The 20577-nt window shown below is 38.0% G+C and overlaps 2 protein-coding genes across 9 annotated transcripts in view; one reads left to right on the top strand and one right to left on the bottom strand.

Moving 5' to 3' along the window:
• Positions 1 to 488: 488 nt before the first annotated feature.
• On the bottom strand, positions 489 to 14302 carry aimp1a (aminoacyl tRNA synthetase complex interacting multifunctional protein 1a). Of its 3 annotated transcripts, XM_029497328.1 has the most exons (9): positions 14222 to 14256; positions 13235 to 13329; positions 12971 to 13009; positions 10690 to 10820; positions 10078 to 10191; positions 7860 to 8021; positions 6158 to 6366; positions 4463 to 4631; positions 489 to 2711 (listed from the first exon to the last, which is right to left on the bottom strand). In XM_029497328.1, exons 4-9 carry the CDS (start codon positions 10793 to 10795, stop codon positions 2545 to 2547), a joined length of 927 nt encoding a protein of 308 aa, XP_029353188.1. In that variant the 5' UTR covers positions 10796 to 10820; positions 12971 to 13009; positions 13235 to 13329; positions 14222 to 14256; the 3' UTR covers positions 489 to 2544. The 3 variants fall into 3 exon arrangements, with proteins under 3 accessions (XP_029353188.1, XP_029353189.1, XP_029353187.1); XM_029497329.1 differs by lacking the exon at positions 12971 to 13009 and having other exon boundaries at positions 14222 to 14261; XM_029497327.1 differs by lacking the exons at positions 12971 to 13009; positions 13235 to 13329 and having other exon boundaries at positions 14222 to 14302.
• tbck (TBC1 domain containing kinase) overlaps positions 13409 to 20577 on the top strand; it is a 39682-nt gene continuing 32513 nt past the window's right edge. For 2 of the 6 annotated variants that reach the window (XM_029497320.1, XM_029497325.1), the window contains exons 1-14: positions 14604 to 14712; positions 15081 to 15293; positions 15671 to 15743; positions 16028 to 16142; positions 16234 to 16307; positions 16908 to 17049; positions 17122 to 17182; positions 17268 to 17329; positions 17580 to 17641; positions 17929 to 18077; positions 18539 to 18677; positions 18773 to 18872; positions 19253 to 19302; positions 19424 to 19553. In XM_029497320.1, the coding sequence (XP_029353180.1) occupies positions 15101 to 15293; positions 15671 to 15743; positions 16028 to 16142; positions 16234 to 16307; positions 16908 to 17049; positions 17122 to 17182; positions 17268 to 17329; positions 17580 to 17641; positions 17929 to 18077; positions 18539 to 18677; positions 18773 to 18872; positions 19253 to 19302; positions 19424 to 19553 (1350 nt within the window). In that variant the 5' untranslated portion in view covers positions 14604 to 14712; positions 15081 to 15100. Of the gene's footprint in view, positions 13418 to 14603; positions 14713 to 14901; positions 14981 to 15080; positions 15294 to 15670; positions 15744 to 16011; positions 16143 to 16233; positions 16308 to 16907; positions 17050 to 17121; positions 17183 to 17267; positions 17330 to 17579; positions 17642 to 17928; positions 18078 to 18538; positions 18678 to 18772; positions 18873 to 19252; positions 19303 to 19423; positions 19554 to 20577 lie in introns of those variants that run through there. The other 4 variants (XM_029497323.1, XM_029497322.1, XM_029497324.1 and 1 more) reach the window with 4 other exon arrangements.

The following is a 20577-nucleotide window of genomic DNA, read 5'->3' on the forward strand; positions in this document are numbered from 1 at the left end:
ATATTCAAGTAAAACTGTGTCTTTATTATAGTATAGTGTACAGAGAAGACATGAGGACACAATTGATTGCATAGCTCAAATTGCATGAGGGGTTTTTATTGCTACACAACAAGCTTGATGAGATTGGTTGGCAGCTAATACATCATATTTCAAAAGGTTTGGGAAATGTTATAAAAAAATATAAAACAATCTCTTGATTCACACTATATCAGATCTTGCAAATTAAATTGCAAATCATACTGTCTGATATAAATCAAGTAATTTACCCTGGAGGTTTACATTCCTTCTAAAAGACCTTTCAGAGCTTGACTTTCACACTTTCCAACAAACTGACTACTTTGCTGCAGAGATGAGAAAGGTTTTTCTCATAGGGTTTTGTTGCACATCAAACCCAAAGTTCAGAGGAAATTATTGAATTTGCCTGCTAGTCATAGTTACCAGTTGACGAAATCCTGCTTTCAGATGGGTGAATCAAGCTCCATCTGATCAAAAGAGCTGTTTGGGTTTTTCCAAAATCCTGTCTTTTTTTTTTTTTTTTTTTACATGTGTGAAGTTTCATTTCTTATGTATCCACATCTATAAAGTCTTGTTTCTTAGCTCTGGTCAGTTACAGGACACAATAACGTTAAGGATAAACAATGAGGTGGGAGTAATACAGCTACACCTTAAGATCTTCTTCATTTTAGATGTTGGCAGTGAAACCCAAACATCAACAATATCTTGAGCACGGAGAATAGTTGCAAAAGCTGTACATGACAAAAGCAAGGGTGTTGTTTTGATACATGGGTGACCACAAAGCATTTGGAATATGTAAGCCAGCTATTTGTGAAATCAATATATATTACCCCACCCACTGAAGAGTCAGTCAGAATAATCAGGAAAACTCCTGCAATCTACAGCCAGATATGGAAGACGTGTGGAGACACCATGCTATTTTAGGACAAATGACACATACTGTGCTTCACTTACAGCTGTAAATTCACTTGAGGAATGTGCGGTCTGCAAATGTCTGAATCTAAAGATCCTGAAGTGAGCTTTTTATCAGGTTGCAACAGTCCTTGTGGTCACAGAAAACCCAGAAAGAGCATTGCGGTTTAGGTGAAAATGTGCTTCAGTGGAGGTCACTTATTACAGCTGTCTATGTCATCTAAACCAAAAAATCTAAACCTCATCGAGGAAATCTCTAAATAGTTATTTTTACGCTAAGTGTGTGGGGGCCCTGTAAAGGCCAGATTGAATCGTTCAAGTGTCTCCTCGCACTCACAGGATAGATGTACTTAGCACAGACCACCAGTCTCCTACTGTGCTGAAGCTTCAGCAATGTCTCTCACTTGTAAGGCACCTTAGCATATGATTTAACGTAAAAAGCATGTGCTGTTGATGGGAATCTCTCTGATGGGCAGGTGTGTAGAGACCGTAGGAAGAGTCCACATCCCGAATCTAGATCACAAAATTTGACACCACAAATTTAAAGCACCCCGCCAATATATTTTCCACACAAGTACTAAGTATTTTTCAAGAACTGCCATTCTAACCCATACTGTGCCATCTATTGGCAATAAATTACAGCAGCAGCTGCAGGTTTCTTGGTGTGCACCTCCTACAGATAAATAGAGCCACCAACAGACTATCAGTCTTTGAGAGGCAGTTTGAATTAAGTAGCTGCTGTTTGCTACATTTGAACTATGCCTGGCTAATCCCAGTTATTGTTGTCCTTTTAGTACTAGTACTTTTTTTGACTAAAACATTTTCTTTTGAAAATGTTGTCTGTTCAAACTCACATTTTCAGAGTCCTACTCATGGGTAGGACTCCAATTGTAAGCGGAAGGCCGATAGACTATTTTGACCCATGACAGATGTTTTTGCAAAGTGGATGGCCTTAATTACTGCTGATGTAACACTAGAGGCTCTGGTACACAGCTCTCTGCCTTTTACTTCATTGTAGTCTGATACTTCCGGATGTAGATGGACTTTTTCTTCCAAGGGGACAATAAAACAAAGCACATGGCACTGGCATCACAGAGCCAAGATTGAGATAATGACAGTGGGCCGAGAGATTGGAGCGCCCAGGCTGAGTACCATCTAAAAAGCCTCTACAAAGAGCTTGAGAACCCGATCTGTTTTTGTTGGGTTTTGTAGTAAAACCTCTCTGATTCATCTCATGCTCATTAAAATTCCTGAGACTAGATGAAGTGGAAACCAATGATGCTCGCTCAAGTCCAGCACAGAATATATACTTTCAAATTATAACCTCAAAATCAAAGCACAATCAGGCTAATGGGCCCAAGAAGAGACAAACTTTCAGAATTAAAAAGCATAAACACAATTGTATTGATTAGCCTCACTTTATAGACCATGACTGTATATTCTAGAGGTCAAAAAAGAACTGATTGTCACAGGACAGATTTTTATTCTTGAGTCCCTTTATTGATCTTAAAAGCACTTACTTCTATTCATCACCATCCTGCCTCTCAAAACCCTCATTGTCATCACTGATGGTGATTGCCAAGTAAACACTGAGCTATTTCAAGCAACTTTGTTGTTTTATTTGATTCCACTGTTGCTCATGGTTTGGGCTTTGCACACTCCCTTGCCAGCCACTTCAAAGGCAGCTCCCTTGTAGGTTGCGACACACTGGCTGTCTGTGTGGAGGTCGGGCTGAACCTGCTCCCATACCTTCTTTTTAGGGTTCAGCTCTTTGTCTGGTTCACCTGTGATCAACAAATCAGACACCAACATTTAGCAGTTCATTCATTGTACATGCAGGATTTACGGATTGTGTGCTGACGTTTTATGACTTTTTTGTGGCGTGTCAAAACTATACAACTTACCCAGACACTGCTGTAATATAGGCGTGCAAAGACACAATGATGGATGACTTGAAACTTTCCTTCATGGATTTTTCACATTCATCACCGACTGATACAATCAGCATAATAAGCCAAAGCCAATAAATAGTCAGCTAATGACCAACAATGATATTTGTGGTTTATCAGGAAAATTTTATTTTTCTTCCACATAAATTGTTCATAATGTTTTTTTATGACAGCATTAGCTTTCTAAAACTGCCATTTACTCTTAGCGATAATTTACAACATCTACATTTGACTTCTTAGAACCCAAACACACATCCAGGGACAAAAATTAAGTGAAATTAATTTCATTATGGATTTGTTTTTGATGTTGCTTGGCAGTTGTGAAAATTCAGTGTTAATAATGGCTTGCTTCTGTCTGCCGTCAACTTTTTTCCTCTCCGCACAAGGGTTTCGAAGAAAAAAATGTGTTTCATATCTTGAGGCTGCATATTCTACCGGTTTAAAAACGCCAGAGTGGTAAATAAGAGATTTTGTTGAGCAACTTGCTCACATTCTTAATTTCAGGCAGAAGAGCTCAGTCCCATTATTCTTAGAAATGGGGGCAATTACAACCGCACACTCACAGCAGCAGTTGATATGGGATTTCCCTTCTTACTTTCCATTACATTTACTTCAGAGAAGGACTCACCTTCTCAGCAGAAACAAATTAATTTATCAACCTATCCTGTCTTAGGGCGCCCATTTCCTCTTGAACTTTTCATGAAATTGGTTCAATGTGATTTTTTTTTTTAAATGCAACATCCATAAAAATCATTCAGGCCAGAGGGATCCCTCATGAATCAAACAGCTTTTGGAGCGTCTGGGACATGTGTATTGCAGGAATGAAAAGTTTTGCAGCACAGCTGGCTTGTGGGTATTTGGGTGGACCGCAGATCCACCTTCATCACATCTTCCTCTTCACTTTATTTAAAGGGATGTCCCAATTTCATTATTGTTCTTGAGGCAGTATAAGAACAAGACCAACAAATCCTCCCACATTTAACTTCGAAAACGTTAAGAACCAGTGGACCTTTTGTGGGTTTTTTTCCCCCCAAGCCACCTCATTATGGACTGAGGAGGCTTTGCACAAAGGAGCTTTACTCTCATGGTTGAGCTGATATTGTAATACACATGTTCATATCTCATTTCAGTCAAAACACTTACATAAGTTGAATTTAACAGGGCAATTAGGCAACTTATCTTTCCAACTGACTTTGAAATAAAAGAAAGACTATGTTACATTCCTAGCAATGAAAACTGATTAGCCTGTCACAGGCCATTTAGCCACCACCAAACAGAACCTAGTCTTTTAATGAGAGCTTGGAGAGTGGTGTCTGAAAATGCATGCTGACTGGTGTCTTCAGAGGAATGCATATTGAAAATTGCATGTTTTTTCTGGCAGCATGGAGGTTCAACTACGTCCTTCATGCCTTAAAACTACAGGACTACAGATATTCTGTGGATATTAACCTGAGAAATTCTTTCAGGAGAACTGACTTGAAGTGAATGAATTTATTGTTAAATAAGATTAGTATTTGGATTATCTAAACCAGTTTTAGGATAATGAATAATCTGTGTTTGAGCGCAGAGTAATCAGATAATAGTACCTGGGAAGCCCTGGAAAGTAACTCTGTCCCCTGGTGCTGCTCCACTTGGAGGATCAAGGATTTCGACCTTGTCTGGAGAGCTGGCACACATGACCATAGCCTGGGACACCACCCCTCTCATCTTGGCTGGCTTCAGGTTACATAGCAGCACTGCCATACGGTTTTGCATCTGCATGGTGGACAGAAGATTTCATTATTTTATTGTGTAAGCCCATATGCCTTACATAATAGAGAAGAAAGACAAATTACACCCAATATATTCAAAGTAGAAAGGAAAAAAAAAAAAAAAACACCTTTAACTGATGTGGTCTGTTTGGCTATGCAACAGAACAATTTCATAATGCACTGTAGACCACAACTCTCTTTTCAATTCATTGTGTCTGTGGTTTGTTTATATCATTTAATAAACCAAAGGGAGCAAAGAGGAACGCATCTGATGCTTGAGCATTGAGACCTCTGTGGCTTACCAAAATTGAAAAGACCAGAGTAAGTACCCTTGGAAAACATTGAGAAGAAGAGAAATCCAGCATTTCAATAGATGGTCTTAATAAATAAATAATAATAAAAAAAAAAATCATACCTTTCTTTGAAGCTGACTACATAAATCTAAGTTTTTGTTTTGGTGCTAGCTTTTCATCTCCCGGCAGTTTTGGCAGGCTGGGGATTGTGTGTGAATGTTTTGTAATGGTATTTACAAAATAGACTGTTTGACTTGGGCAATATTTCACGTGTAAAGCAGAAAATTTTATTTTATGATTTTTCTGTCTAAGAACCATGTTACTGAGTATTCGTCCATGCTCAAAAGTACAGCCAGAAAATATATCCTGTAATATATCCTACTCCCTTCCTGCTTGCAGACAGAAATAGATAATGCCTCATTCATGAGTTATTTTCTCTGTTAGTGATGGACTGACACACAAAGGGCACTTATAAAGGCAGTGATACTAAAATCCACCACTGCAATATAAACATAGATATTGAGAAACAAATGTCTAATATGTCTGTGTAAATAAGAAAAATTCTAATATTTCTTTTGGGATACAAAACGTTTTCTCTATACATGATTTCAGTAGTCTTACAGTGCATGCCATATAAACAATATACTTCATCTACCTAGGATGCAAAAAGGAATACAGTAAGACAGTTTTTATTCTGATTGAATTTGCCATAGGTATTTCCCAGCATATATCCACATAAAAGATAAATAAACCCTAATATTTAATGGAGATTCTGCATCACCAACATTACATTTGTAACTGCTAAATAATCGGGCTAGTCCTCCCAGGATGGCACTTTAATTCAATCAATAAATCCTTATTATGGCCTGACTGAGTCAATGGAAGTATATAGCACTGCTTGTGTGTCCGTTGAGAAAAAAAAGAAAAGAAAATAAAAGCAGGAATTTATGAAGCTAATAGAAAAAGTCCATTTGGTATTTTTAGTCTACATGTTCCTCACACAAGCAGAAAATGCAGCGTGGCTTCTTATTAGCAGGTGTTGCTGTTGACATCGACAGGCTTGCAATCAAGCCTGATGAGAGTGACCTTTACAGTAAGTTAAATCAATATCATGAGACTTCTACAAGTGAACTGGACTTCTAAAGAGATGTGACTCTGCTGGGAAATTCTAGTGAGGTAGCCAATGCATTGCTTTACAAAGCTTCTTAAACCCATCTCCTAGCGAATAAGACTGTACCTGCTCCAGAGGTATGTGTTTGACCAGCCCACTGACTACTGTCCTGGGTGAAGCCTCTCCCACATCAACCTGCTCCACATAGAGACTGTCCGCATCTGGATGCTTCTCTGCTGTTATAATGCGTCCAATACGCAGGTCTAAACGAGACACGTCCACCCTGGCATCCTCTTGGCTAGGAGTTGCCTGCTTTTTCTCTGCTTTCTCCCCTCCTGGCACCAAAAAGCAGAAAATTACATTATGTTGAAATTTCATGTTTCAGTGCTTTGAATTTGGTTAATCAAAGTTAATCAAAGTTAGACCCTTCTGATTTTCATTGAGGCTTATGAACTGCAGCCACCGACTGTGAGAAAGCAGCTGTCAATCATGCCAAAGTTGTGCTGAAGAGAGATATCTGAGAGTTTTCAAAAAAGTAACTCTAATTTGCAAGGTATGATACGAAATGCCCGTTTAAAGTGCTGAGACTATTTCATACAGCTGGTATTTTTCCAAGGGAAATGTAAAAAAATCTAATCATACTTGAAACAATCTTAGGCATCTGTCTAGAATCTGATTTAATTTCCTCCCATAAATGAAAACACTATCCAACAGTGACAGGCCTCAGGGTGGCATGCATTTCATGTGAAATAAATAAAATATTAGGGAAAAACTATTATTTACTTTTCCACTGCTACCCAGAAGTGTGAGCTACACAGCATGACTGAACAACAATACCAAAACTCACTTTTAGCTGAAGGTGAGTGACACATGATACTGTGACTTAGCTGAATAACAGATGCTTCCTCCCAAAGAGACAAAGTACCTTTCACTGACTCATCTGGCTTTCTTGCACACATTAATTCAACAGGATTGCACTGATCAAATGATCACAGTCTTTAATCATTCCTCTGAGTGCACACCATATCTGACGAACACACGCTCCAACTCTCTGCCTTTGATATTCAGCATTCTTCCCTTGAGTAATGTGTGCACTGCTGTGTTGACAGTAACATTACCAGAACTCCGCTAAAGTTACACATGGGTTTGTAGACTAACAAGTGATGAATGTTTGGATGAGGTGAAAACATAGTTCCATTTAAATAAGCATGCACAATAACTTATTGAGAGTAGTATTCATCTCTAATTTACAGCTCTCTAGCATCTGGGCATATAAAAAGGAAGTCATTGTAATGAATTTGTTAGGGTCTTACAGCTTGTTCTTTACTCTTTATATGTCAGAAGCTCATAAATCCAGCATAGAGCAATCATATACTATGTCTGACAGTTCATCCAGTTAGTCCAGGTAGACTGCTGATTTCATGATGATTAATTGAAATCCTGTGGCAGAGAACTTGCCACTTGTGCTGCCCTATATTCTTACATCTAGTGTCACGTGATATTCAAAACTTAAATGGAGTAAAAAGTTGGGAGACATTTTCGTCGTCAGCTGCTGACATCTGAATCTTAAACAAAACATTATGTTTGCAAAATACTCATGATAATATTCATAAAGACTGAGTAAATCCCTCAGTGCTGAGATACTTTCATGGCTTTAATCTGGTCATGGCAGCAAAGTGTAAATGAAATACATGACAAGAATGTTTTTATGTAACATTTTGAAAATGGGCTTAATTGAACTTGCTAAATTTGCTTTATTGGCTCTGAAAACTTCAAATGATTCCAATAAACCCTTTTAATGTTCCACTTTTTTTCCTTTAACCATTACCTTTTTTCTCAGGCTTCTTCTTTTTACTTTCGTCCTTGGGAGGGGGACTCTGAACAGCTGCATCTGGGGTGGCAGAGGTTGCAGGATTGGAGGGCTTGGGAGGGGTGGACTTCGGACTGCACTCAACAGTGGGTTTACCTGACGGCATAGTCACCTCCTGCACTGCACGGGGGATGAATACAAAATGTGAGTATGAGGAAAGAGTCAAATAGTGCATTGTAATTACTATCAGAGACTTTTTCCTCCAGAACCTCTGATGATGCATTTTCCTCAGCAAAGAACCTAGTTCATGGCTGTGCCATTTCACGCACAGAGCGGGTTGCATCAACATAATATGGTGAAATGATACTGTACAGAGGGAGCTTTATTTACACACCAAGTGGGAGTTACTGCTCCTGATGCAAACAGTTTTGATGGGAAAATTACACAGTGTCACAGCTGATGGAAACAGGGAAATTGAGCCATAAAGCAGGGAACAATGTCCTACAATAACTCACTTGGGAAAAAAAAACAAAACAAAACAAAAAAAAAAACAAAACACACACACACACACACAACAACAACCCCTTATTTAAGGTGCCTGATGTTTGAGTTCCTACAAAATCCTGTGCCTGTGTCTGACAAACATTGGCCTGCAGGTACATCATTGTTACCATAATGCTTTTAATTAGCTTAATTGTATGTTAAGACCTGAGATGGGGACCTTTCTGGTTTACCTTGGAATTATGGGCAATAACCTCTTATTGTCTTGACATTCCACTTACAGTTATCCTTTTAAGGTTGAGAACAAAATTAAACACTGATATGGCAATGATATGTGAAGTGAGAAAAATGTTCAGCGCCAAGATCCTTAGTTATTTTTTTAATATATATAATTACACCATGATATCTAATGAATTTATCTAGATGTCTTGTGTATTACTTTATCTGTATTTCCAAAACCTAAGCCTACCTAATGTAATATTAACAATTGCTCCATTGTTTAATCTATGCTTCTTGTACTAGCCCTTAGTGAATCATAACCCAGCTCTGACTCTTTCTCAGCTCCACACAGCTTTTATTCATCTTGAACCTTGTTGTTTTGGATTTAAGAGCCTGGAAACTCAGAGCTTAGCACTGACTGATGAAGCCATTGTACACTGGTGCTTCAAAGACAAAGAAAGCTAAAAACAATGGAGCAGCAGCAGCTAAAGAGAGAGATATTTTCCTCTGGAGGTGGTGGAGCACTAAAATTGGACCATAGAATTTGCACTCAATAATAACAAGAACACGAATGCTTGATAACTTCATTAGATAACAACAAGAAGATCAAAGATGAACCAAAAGTTAATTGAGCTGTAATTTTGATCCTCTTGAAATACTTGGTTGCACGATACAATTTAGAGGAGTCACAGATGGATTCCGCACTTGATAATTTGCTGGAGCAAATCTGACAACATAGTTCAATTGGTACTATTTTCATTCCTTGGCTGTGCAAAAGTTGTTTTTCTGATTTTCTGGCTACTATTATGCTTACATTGAACAGTTCGTTTTCCTCATCTCAGTATCAAATCAGCAAGGCCCAAATTCCTCTAAAATGGGTTCATATTGATCAGTGTTTTGATTAAGCTATTTGATGCCACCTTAAAGCCACTGAAAATTAAGTCCAAAAGAAAACATCACAATTAAATGCAATATGTGAAAAAACATAGCCCCATCTGTATTGGAACAGATTCTTTTGGCATTCCAACACTAACATATTGGGTGTTTTTTGAACAGGGTTAAATATCTTATTTCTTCCAGTCCCCCTTTATTCCTACAGATTCTTTCTGGAAAATATTAAATGTGTGTTAATGTGTCTGATCTGAGCTATTTAGCCTTTACCATCAACGCATGTCAGATGTCCAATAGCTGATAGACATGTTATCCCCAGCATTCTAATGGAGATTCTTGAGGCACAAGGAGTGCTTATAATAATAATAATAATAATAATAAAAAAATAAATAAAAAAAGATCTGGTTATAATGGGCCGAAGCGAGAATATATGAGATGTTATCATTGATAGTACAAATCAAACAATGTTCTAATGAGGAACAACTGACATCAAAATGTTCACAAGTAAGGTATGCTGCTTCTATGATTTGGTAAAAAAAGGATAACATCATCAAGGTCTTTTTAAAAGACAAACAAGCATTCAACCTGTGATGGAACTCTTTGTTGAGAACCGTACTCAGCATACCTCCCCTTCTCTTCTCTTTTTCCAGCAGCTGTTTTTTCAGTTCCTCTATGTCATGCTTCAGTTTTGCATTCTCCACCATCAGTTTCTTCTCTTCTCTGACACTGGCTTGGATGACTGCAATGAGGCAAATTCTTGTTACCACAGCACAGGAATTAAATTTCAGCTTTCCACAGGGCGTTATAAGAATTGTTTAACTAGTAAAAATACATTAGTAACCAAACCATGTTGACAGTTGAAATCAATATGATGAGTCTTCTGGGGTTAAAGACATCATGAAATTTCAACCATCAATCATTCTTTCTTTTTTTGTGCAGGTGATAACATGTTAAGTCTGTAATGATGGAGATGGATATTCAAGGATGGAACAGTTTGCACACCCGTAACAAAAATATGCCCTTCCTATCTGCTCCTTATTTTTCAATAAATCAACAGAATACTAGATTTGGCTGATATGCCCTTGCCCTGCCAATTGACTAATACAGCCTTTATCTGGATAAAATGAAATAAAAGCACTATGCAAGTCGACATATTAATTTATATAGTGCGTTTCCATCATGCATCTCATTTGCCATTTGACCAAGTTCCTGTGCATTGATGTTGGTTTTCTCTTACCGGCTTTCTCCTTCAGCAGCTGGACTTGCTGTTTGAGGTACTCAATGAGCTGGTCGGCCTCAGCTGCTCGCTGCTCCAGCCTCAACAAAGGATTGTGACTTGACATCCTGACCAAGGAGCGAGGCAGGAACCTAAAAGGCAAAGATTTTTAACACTAAAATGGTCAAGCCAGATCCAAGCTAGTGCTATGCACTGCTAAAATCCTGATTTTATAATGATGTCGTCTGAGCAGCATTCATCGGTTGAAGACAATGGCTGTGTTTTGTGATTTTGGCTAAAGTTACTTATAAAATAATCACTTTGAGTGAAAAATAGAAGCTCATGTCATGTAAACTGCCATGTGGTCAGCAATGAGAAGTGTGGCTGTGGAGGGAAGCCTGACCACATAGTTCAGTGGAAACCCTTTTACAAGAAGTAGCTTAGTCCAAAAAGTGCCTGGTGCAGAAGTGCTAAACTGGCAAAAATACTGGTTCATACCACATTGTTAAAAAACAACTTTCAGGAAAGACCAGCACTTGGCAGACTGATGGTGTAACCTTATCAGTCAGTCAGTCACTGACATGACGTTTTGAGGCTTGGGCCTGTTACTGCAGTCCAGCCAAATAAAAGATTGGCTTTCTTAAGTGCCATGCTGAGCATCTAGAAAGCATACATGTTTGGAGTTACAAGGTTTGCATTCCAGTACTGTCCCACCACAAAGTACAACCTTTAAAATGAACACAAAGTAGAGTCAACTTCTCTGTGACAGTCTCAACAAAAATTGAGCATTGTAATTTCCATAAAGGTGGTATGAGTCCCTGGGTTGCTCCATAGTATTACTTTATACTGTAATAGTTAGTTAATAGTCCAAAGTGGTTTCTGTAACATTCCACTGTGCAGGGATTTCCAATTTTATTTAGGTTTTCAATACATATTAATGTGTTGCTGCAGTTGTTTCATACTTTTATTCTTAAATGGTAAATGAGGTATAGCGGATACATTATGTTTCATAGAAAAATCATATTTTGGCCTGTTTTGCATGGTATGCTTCCCCAGGCTGTTTTAAACCACGAATGAATACAAAATTCCTGACTTTTATATTTTGGGTTTTTCCAAAGTGACAAAATTTGACCTCCCTAACGGATATTGGGAAATAATCAGTGCATGTGGATTTTTTTTTTTTTGTTTTTTTTTGTTTTTATAAAAACCAGAGTAGATCAACAAATCTTGATTTCAAACTTTCAAACTTCAAACTCAAATGCTAAACTTTGCTTTAACATTTCAGGGTTTAAAACCCTCATGAAAATCTTGACAAAAACCTCATAAATCAGTTTCCAGTGAACTTTTTCAAGCCAAATCCTTGGGTGAATTCCTATTTGTCTTTCACAGTGGGGAACTGTCAATCCAAAATTGGCAAAGTGACAGTTTAAATTTAAATCCTTGCAAAGATTGCTTATACATTCCTTTTTGAAGATTGTTGAAAATAAATCAACCTTTGTGCCAATACTGTTGCTCATCAGTTTGGGGATTGGGGTTATGTTCCTTGATCCTACCGAGCCTGGCAAATTAATTCATGAAGAAAGAGGAAAAGAAAGATTTTTGCAGGCAGAGGCATGGGGAAGAAAACTTCTTACACATATTACAGTGAGGCGCTGGAAAACAACAGCTGGCCCAAGATGAAAACAAAATGTTGGGGGATGAGGAAATTAGAAACACAAAAGAGCTGGAGTTGATAAAATCAAGGATCAAGGCATTGTTTTTGAGAAACTGAACTGATTTAAACAGGACCAGTGGTGGAGTAATAAGAGCCACAAAAACGCTGATCTCATTGGATAACCTCTAAAATTGGGTCCTGGGGCTGAAGTATGGTCCGTAGCATTGGAAACACGAAGAGGTCGTTGCAGCTTTGGATTTCAGATGGAAGAGTCAAATGTGTTAACAATATTAAAGTGACTATGCTTTCATTGGCATTGAGCCTGCCTAGTGTCCCTATACTCACTGTGTGGGAATTAAAATATATTTGACTCATGTTCTGGTTTGCAACTGTAGCAATTCAGCTGGTCAACTGCATTAAATAGAGGTAGGTGTCCAGTTTACTACAATCAGCCATCACTTTATTTTTTATTTTTATTTTTTTTAACAATTCACACACGCATTTCATGTTAATATCTAGTTTGACATCAAAATATCAAAGATAATGTGGCTATAAACTACAGATTCATGTGGTATAAATCAAATCTACAAACGTGATGTTAAACCATCAGCTTTCTCTGCTGTGGTGGTGGTTTGTGAGCGGACCTACCAAGAGTCAAGTGTTTCCTCTTTTTACGCTCCGTTCCGACTGTAAAAATAAAATACAGGAAGAGAGTTTGCTATCTGTCTGCCAACCAGGCCATTATGGAAGAATACTCAGTATGCCAGCACCACCTGAAGGCATTACAAGGACCTACACATTTTAATTCAGAAACAGATATTTTTAGCTTCTTTAGGGTACTTATGCATTCCAGGAATGTACAAAAACAAATGAAAAGGAAGTCTTGCCAAGATCTGTGTGGTTGTAACTCACCTCCAGTAAAAGCCACTCGTTGTGACGAGTGGAGCAGTGGTAGGCACGCAGGGTTACCAATGAAGAAATATTGTCTGATGATTCACAGAGAAGTGCTTTGAAAATGAACATGAACCAATGAGACTCTCACCTCATTGCAAGTGACGGCCAACCAGTTATTTCATATAAAAGACAATGCCGAGTGTTATCACTTGCAACTGCTACAAATCAAATGGCGAAGTAAACTGCGTTGAGGGGTTTTAATATTGATGATGCCTTATGCCTATAAATTGCATCACCATAGTCTAGAAAGGCAAGAAGAATTGCTTCCACAATTCTTTTCTTCCAGAACCTGGGAAAACAGAATTTTTCTGCACAATAAGCGAACCTTCTGCTGCACCTTGCAGGCAAGGTTACCAATATGACGTTTCAAAGAAAATTTATGATCAATCAGAGACCAAGGTATTTGCACTCAAAGGCTCTTTCATTACAGGAGCCATTTACTCAGTCAGTCTACCAACAACTAACTGTACATCAGACTATTTTATAATTTTATAATGTGAGGTTTAATTTGATTTCTTACCTACAACATACAAATCGAGCTTTCTTTCTTTGTTGACTAAATCACAAATGATTTAATTATTAAACTAAATTCAGTGGCTGCCTTGAAACTGATTTACTGTCGTTTCAGTCATTTGAAAATGTTCTGATTAAACAGCAATAATGTAATTGTGTTTCGTGTTTGTATCCACGATTAAAATAGAGTTAGATGTGGATTGAGGAGAACAGATTGTTGAAGATTGATTGAACATTACTTCGCGTTACGTCAGTTTTATCAGTTAGCTCTGAACTGCCCTGTAGCTATGTAGCTATTAGCCGTTACAGCACTAGCAAGAGGGTTGCTAAGACTTTACTAACAGTTTGCACTTTGAATACGGACAGCGATGGTAGTGAAGGTAGAACATATAAATCCAGTTGCATTTTTAAACAAACCCCCAAAACACTTACATTGACCGCGAGCTGCGGACCCAACACGTTTCAGGGAAAGCTGGGGCTTGACAGCTGCATGGGCCAGCTGAGCTAGCTGAGGCTACCTCAGGCCCCCAGAGGATAGATCTCTATGTTAACCGGATGTGAAGGAGCCTGTCAATTTTCACTCCGCCACCTTCTATAGATCTACAAAAACTGCAGGGAGGCAACGGCAAGCGCCTGGTTGTAATTACTAGATTGACAATTTACCTGGTAAAAATAAAAATAAAAATCTCTGTATGATTAAAACTAATTAAAAATTGAGATTGAAATGTTGAAAAATTTTCCTAAAATTCAATATGCACTGGTCACTGGTTATTCACTTTATTAAATTGTCGCACAAAATTGACGTCGTCGGTCACGTTCACTTAGCTGTTCCCATCACATCGCAGAGGCAGGAAGGGATTTCATTTAACATACTTTGACATTCATTTCAAGTTAATTCTATCGACGAATCCTTCCTGCTAAGCGTAAGTAGATCTAATCTTCTGGAGGCAGTGCACATTATTGGTAATACGGAAATTATATACTGAGCTACAGACACTGTGGGTTGTGCGCACTGCTGTTTTCGATAACATTGAACATTATAGAGTGTAAAATTACTATAATAACAGTGACACTGTTAATACGCAAATTACAAACGATGATTGTTGCCCTAGACATCGTTACAGCTTCAATCAAGCATCCTCAATGCTTTCAATTCATTGGCTAATACTGGATGGAACAAATAAGAAGAATGTAAATATAATGTACTATACCGATGGCGAGATAAGTCATTTTATTCATATATAAGCACATGTGTATGCATTTTATGAAATTTTCTCTTTCCTAACTTCAGCGTTTGTAACCAGTGGCAGGATGAGGCCCCTCAGAGATGCTCAGCTGGGGGCCTTCACCTTCTTTGCCTCAGCTCTGCCTCATGATGTTTGTGGGAGCAACGGCCTCCCCCTAACCCCCAACTCCATCAAGATCCTGGGCCGATTTCAGATCCTCAAGACCATCACTCATCCCAGACTTTGCCAATATGTGGACATTTCCAGAGGGAAACATGGTATGACTTCCTGTTTTGCACTTTGTAATATGTTTAAACGTGTTGAGCACCCTGTCCTCCCACTGAAGTACATATTTCATTTTCAGTTTATGATAATTCAGTTTTTGATGCCTTTTAAACTTCAGGTTTTAGTTGGTTAGTTTTAGTCGTGTTTTATCCATTTTTTTTAACTCTTCACCATTTGTCCCTGACATGGAATGCATATATGTTTTGGTTTCTATTCCCTTGTAGTTACAGGAGATGAACACAATATGTTGTTTAGACTTAATTTTTTGCACTTCTGCCCCTATAAAACTACCTATTAAGTTAATATAAAATCTCTGTGTGTCAGTGTCTTAAGACTCATCATTGCTTTTTTTCCTCTCCTTGTTTTACAGAACGTCTGATTGTTGTTGCTGAACACTATGAACGCAGTTTAAGCGATTTCCAAAAACAAGGGAAAACTGCCTGGTGAGATTGTAGTTAAATACCTGTGTTAACTGTCCAGCAGTAATTGGATTTAAGGTGTTAAACTCACCTTACTTTAACTGATGAGCAGTTAATGTAAAATCTGTAACTGTTTGTGACTGCAATTGTGTATGACAGGCAGAGTAATTGAATGCCTTAATCCCAAATATAGGCCGATGTTGGGTTTAGATTATAACAAGAGTTTGTAATCCTTTGTATGAAATCTTCCACATCTTTTCTCTGACCGTTAAAATTGTTTGACACAAAGTAGTTTCTGTTTCTATTAGCCCAGAGAAGGTGCTGCAGATTGCCTTTGAGGTCCTTAAAGGTTTGGATTTTATGAACAAACATGGCATGGTGCACAGAGCTCTCAGCGGACACAATGTGCTGATGGACTGCAAGGTATTATTTCCATCAAACTGAGCTGTTTTATATACAATGTCTGTCCAGTACTGTCTACACTTTTTAAAATGATTTTGTTTTATTTTTTTAGGGAAATGTCAAGCTGGCAAAATTTGGCCTTTATCACATGACTGATCATGGGGTTGATGTAGACTTTCCCATTGGGTAAGTCTTTTTCTCTCCATTTATCACAGAGAGAGTTTTATTAGTGCCTCTCTGGAACTCTGCAGCTGGTTGGCATCAGCTATGTGAGCTGTCTGTTCAGGGTCAGAGGGTAACTTTTATCTGTTTGAAGTTTGCCAGATCATGAAATAGGGTAATTGACCATAACATTGATGCATAATTACGCATCCTTTTTCATAGAAACCAGGTTTTGGGGCATCAAAATTGCTTCCTGGTTGAGGAACTATACTGATCATTGGACTTTTATCCTAGTCCAAAGTCCTTTGTGTTCTACCAAGTATCTCTATGTAATATCCTTTCATAAATTGAAAAGAGGAATGATGGCACATGCCCAGGATATTCAGCAAAACATCTGGCTGAAAAATGTAACGAATATAGCTATAAAACAATAAGGCAGTATATTTTTGAAGAATACTTTTACATTTATCATTTATCACCTACTAACAGAAAAGTGCATACCATGATTATTCTACATTGTCATTATTGTGCAACTTGAATCAGCACAGTTAAGATTACTGGACCATGTATCTTTCATAAATGCTATTCGGATGCTGGCAATCTGCTTTGTGATTTTGACCTTAGGTACCCATCATACCTTGCTCCAGAAGTTATTGCTCAGGGCTCTTTTCAACCTAGTGACCCTTCCCATGAGGAATCTCCCTTGCCCTCAGGACCCAAGACTGATGTCTGGTCCCTTGGGGTGTTGCTCTTCGAATTGTGTGCAGTAAGAGTCCAACATAAGCGTTCATACTGAATTTGATTCACCTTGAGATCTAATGCTATGAATCTGTTACAGGGCAGACGGCTATTGCAGAATATTGATATCAGTGAGAGACTGAAATTTATTATAACCTTGGGTAAGTGAAAAGGGTGTAAATATTTGAAGTACTGAGCAAAATAAGCTCAGTTAGGCTGACATCTGTTATATATTCTCATTCTTAGGTTGCATGGATGATATTGTCACTGTCCTTGCTGAGGAACATGGTTGCCTGGATGCAATTAAGGTAGTAAAAATCATATTTTAAATTGAAAGTAATTTTGTAAGGAAAGACACATTAGCCATTACTGCAGAATGAGGTCACACTATTGTCATCACAGTATCATCTGTACCAGAATTCAGATATATTTAGGTATAATGTGCACAGTTTATTGGATACACTTAGATAAAACTAATGCAGCCTAAGACTTAAATTACTAGTTTGGCCATTGGATATGTTTATATGGGATGCTTTATATTTTCTTTCATTTTTGCAGGAGCTGCCTGAGAATGTTGTCGCGTTATTGAGGAAATGCTTGACCTTTCTTCCATCCAAAAGGTGAATACACAGTCATGTCTTATCCTGCTGGCCGTTTACTTTCCTACTTTGGTCACTCGTGTTGTGAAGTAATAGTGCACTGTGTGTTTCAGAGTGGATTCCAGCATGCAATATAAACAAAAACAAGTTATTGTCTGACACCAAGATAAGAAGCTTTTAATATTTTGTACAACTAAAGGTTTAATATAATAATGTCTCGGGTTTACTCCATTTTGACAGCTAAAAAACAAATTTTATGTATATGAATATTTCGTGGTCATGACCGTGGTGTCTGCTGTGTTTCCTAGGCCGACCCCTGCAGAGCTGCTTGGAGACCCTGTATTCAGTGGAATCTCCTGCAACTATACACCTTTCCAGAAGCCTGTTAGCCTCTTCTCGTCTTCCCTGAGATGTGCACAACTGGAGCTTCCAGAAGACATCAGTGACCTTTGCAAAGGTCTGACCCAATTACACTCAACAGTATGCAGTGCATGCAGACTGAAATGGTCTCTATAGACCAATTTCCTCAGAAACATAATTTCTTAAAGCTGCTTTGATGAGATGAGAACAAGTAGCTTTAAATAGGAGCTTAATTAAGAGTGATAATGGTAACAGATAGACGTATTTGTTAAATTCAGTCTGGTCACTGCTTAGCAGACAATCTGCTTTGATTTTGAGGGTTTACTTTTAAATTTGAAATAACCATTAATCAATAATTAAATAATCAATATATTATGTATTCCAAGCTCCACATAGTACTACTGTACTACATTTCATTATGAATCAGTTCTTTATTGCAGCCTAATTTGTATTTTTTCAACTCTTACTTCCAGAAATATGACACAATATAATTCATTCCTTTGTAAAATTTACCAAACTACCAAACTTTTACTTCCTGTTTAATGTGTTTGCTATTAGATGATGATGAAGACTACCTGTCAGAGCGGGCCATTGATGAGGTATACCATCTATGGTGTCTTGCTGGGGGAGACCTGGAGAAGGAGCTGACCAATAAGGAGATTATACAATCCAAACCTCCAATCTGCACACTGCCCAAGTATGCTTGTACTTAAGTGCAAAGAAGAGCATTTGATAGTTAATTGCATATTTTCATATGGTAAAATGTGTCTTTTCTTCCTATTTCTCATTTAGTTTTGTCCTGGAAGATGGGGAGTCATTCGGCCAGGGCAGGCATCGTAGTTTCTTGTTAGATGACACAACGGTAACACTGTCCCTGTGCCAACTCAGGAATGTAAGACAACAAAAACTTGCTTTTTCTTTTTTTAACATTTCTTTTGGTGCTGGACTATTGATTTGATCAAGCAGGAATTTGTAGTGGTCATCCTGGACACTATAAACTTTTGTCAGTGATTTCTGATATTCATGGCACAAGCAATTAATAAGTGAAGAATAAGAATAAGGGTCAGCAAAAAGGAGAAGAAAAAGAATAAATTGTCAATATGCTTTTCTAGTTAAGCTTGGCCAGTTCCAAACAGCCAGGTGATAAACACAGGTGGACGGTGTGTATCTTAGTGTTTTGCAAGTCTGTAAAACATCTGCAAAGCAAAGCACCTACAAAACAGGACCTCAAAAGTTTTTTTTTAATGATGGGTTTCTGTCTCACTTATCCAGAGACTAAAGGATGTAGCGGGAGAAGCCTACTACCCTCTGCTGGAAGACGAGTAAGCCATCTGCATCCTCAACGCGCTGCTGTCATCCTCTCTTTCCTTGTGACAGTTTTTCACGTAATTTCATAATTTTTCTTGCCTTTCATAATGTCAATTTTACTTCTCTCTCTTCCAGGCAGTCAAGTCTTTCCCAGTCCAACAGCAGCCATGAGCTGTCGGCCACTGTCACACTGCCGCTTATCATCCGCGAGAGAGACACAGAGTACCAACTCATCCGCATCATCCTCTTTGACAGGCTACTCAAGGTTGAGGCTCCGTACAAATTCATAAACAGACACACAGAAACATTCATGCACTTTAACCTTTTAAAACCAGCCGGAGCGCTGATGCTCCAATTTGCATGTCCATTTTTAATGCCGGTAGAATTGCAACCAAATAAGATGCTGTTGTCAACATGAACTATCACACCCCTTTTGTGTATCACCCCTAGCCACATGACCTGAGATTATCGGAAGTGACGTCATATTCCCGGGAGTTGTAGTTTTTCCCACGATCAACTATTAGCTTTACCCTTAGACGTAGTCACTCTCGCTCATATCTTAATTTTTGCTCTTATAAAAAAAACTTAGACACACACAGCCCACTCACGCCAGAATCACCACACACTCATCACACACTCCTACATACATAATTATAGATCGTGGAAGTGCTAAAAAGTTTTACACGCTAATTATGGCTTCGGATGAAGATAGTGACGATCACTACTTATCTGGTCTGGATTCTGCCGACAGTGGAGATGAAGCCAACCTTGTTGAAGGGATAGATCCCTCAATGACATGTAAAAATATATTCATGAAATGTATATATTTATATTGAGTTAGAGAAAAGTAAGGAAAATATTGGGGTGGCCATATTTTGATTTCCAAAAAGAGGACACTCCTAGAATATTGTATGGAAGGGATTGAAAAATAATATACTACTAATATACAACTGAAAGAATTTCATGCCAAATATGAGTCTGATAGTCTTATATGAAGATATTTATGCTCAGAAGAACCTAGCACACTTAGAAACTGGATTGCACTATTGTAAATAGTTTATTTTAAGAAACATGGCATGTTTTTGTATATTGTGAAAAATGTTCATTTTATTTTCGTTTTTGGTGCAGACTATAAAAATTTGTGTATCTCAGAAACTAAGCAATGAATACACCCAAAATAACTTTCCTGTAGTTTGAAAGGACTTTGTGCAACTTTTTTACATTTACAATTTTGAGGGATACAGCTATACCAATATGTGTTTAAAAAAAAACTTTTTTTTTTTTGTGGT

The sequence above is a fragment of the Echeneis naucrates genome, chromosome 1, assembly GCF_900963305.1.
Source record: "Echeneis naucrates chromosome 1, fEcheNa1.1, whole genome shotgun sequence".
Taxonomy (NCBI): domain Eukaryota; kingdom Metazoa; phylum Chordata; class Actinopteri; order Carangiformes; family Echeneidae; genus Echeneis; species Echeneis naucrates.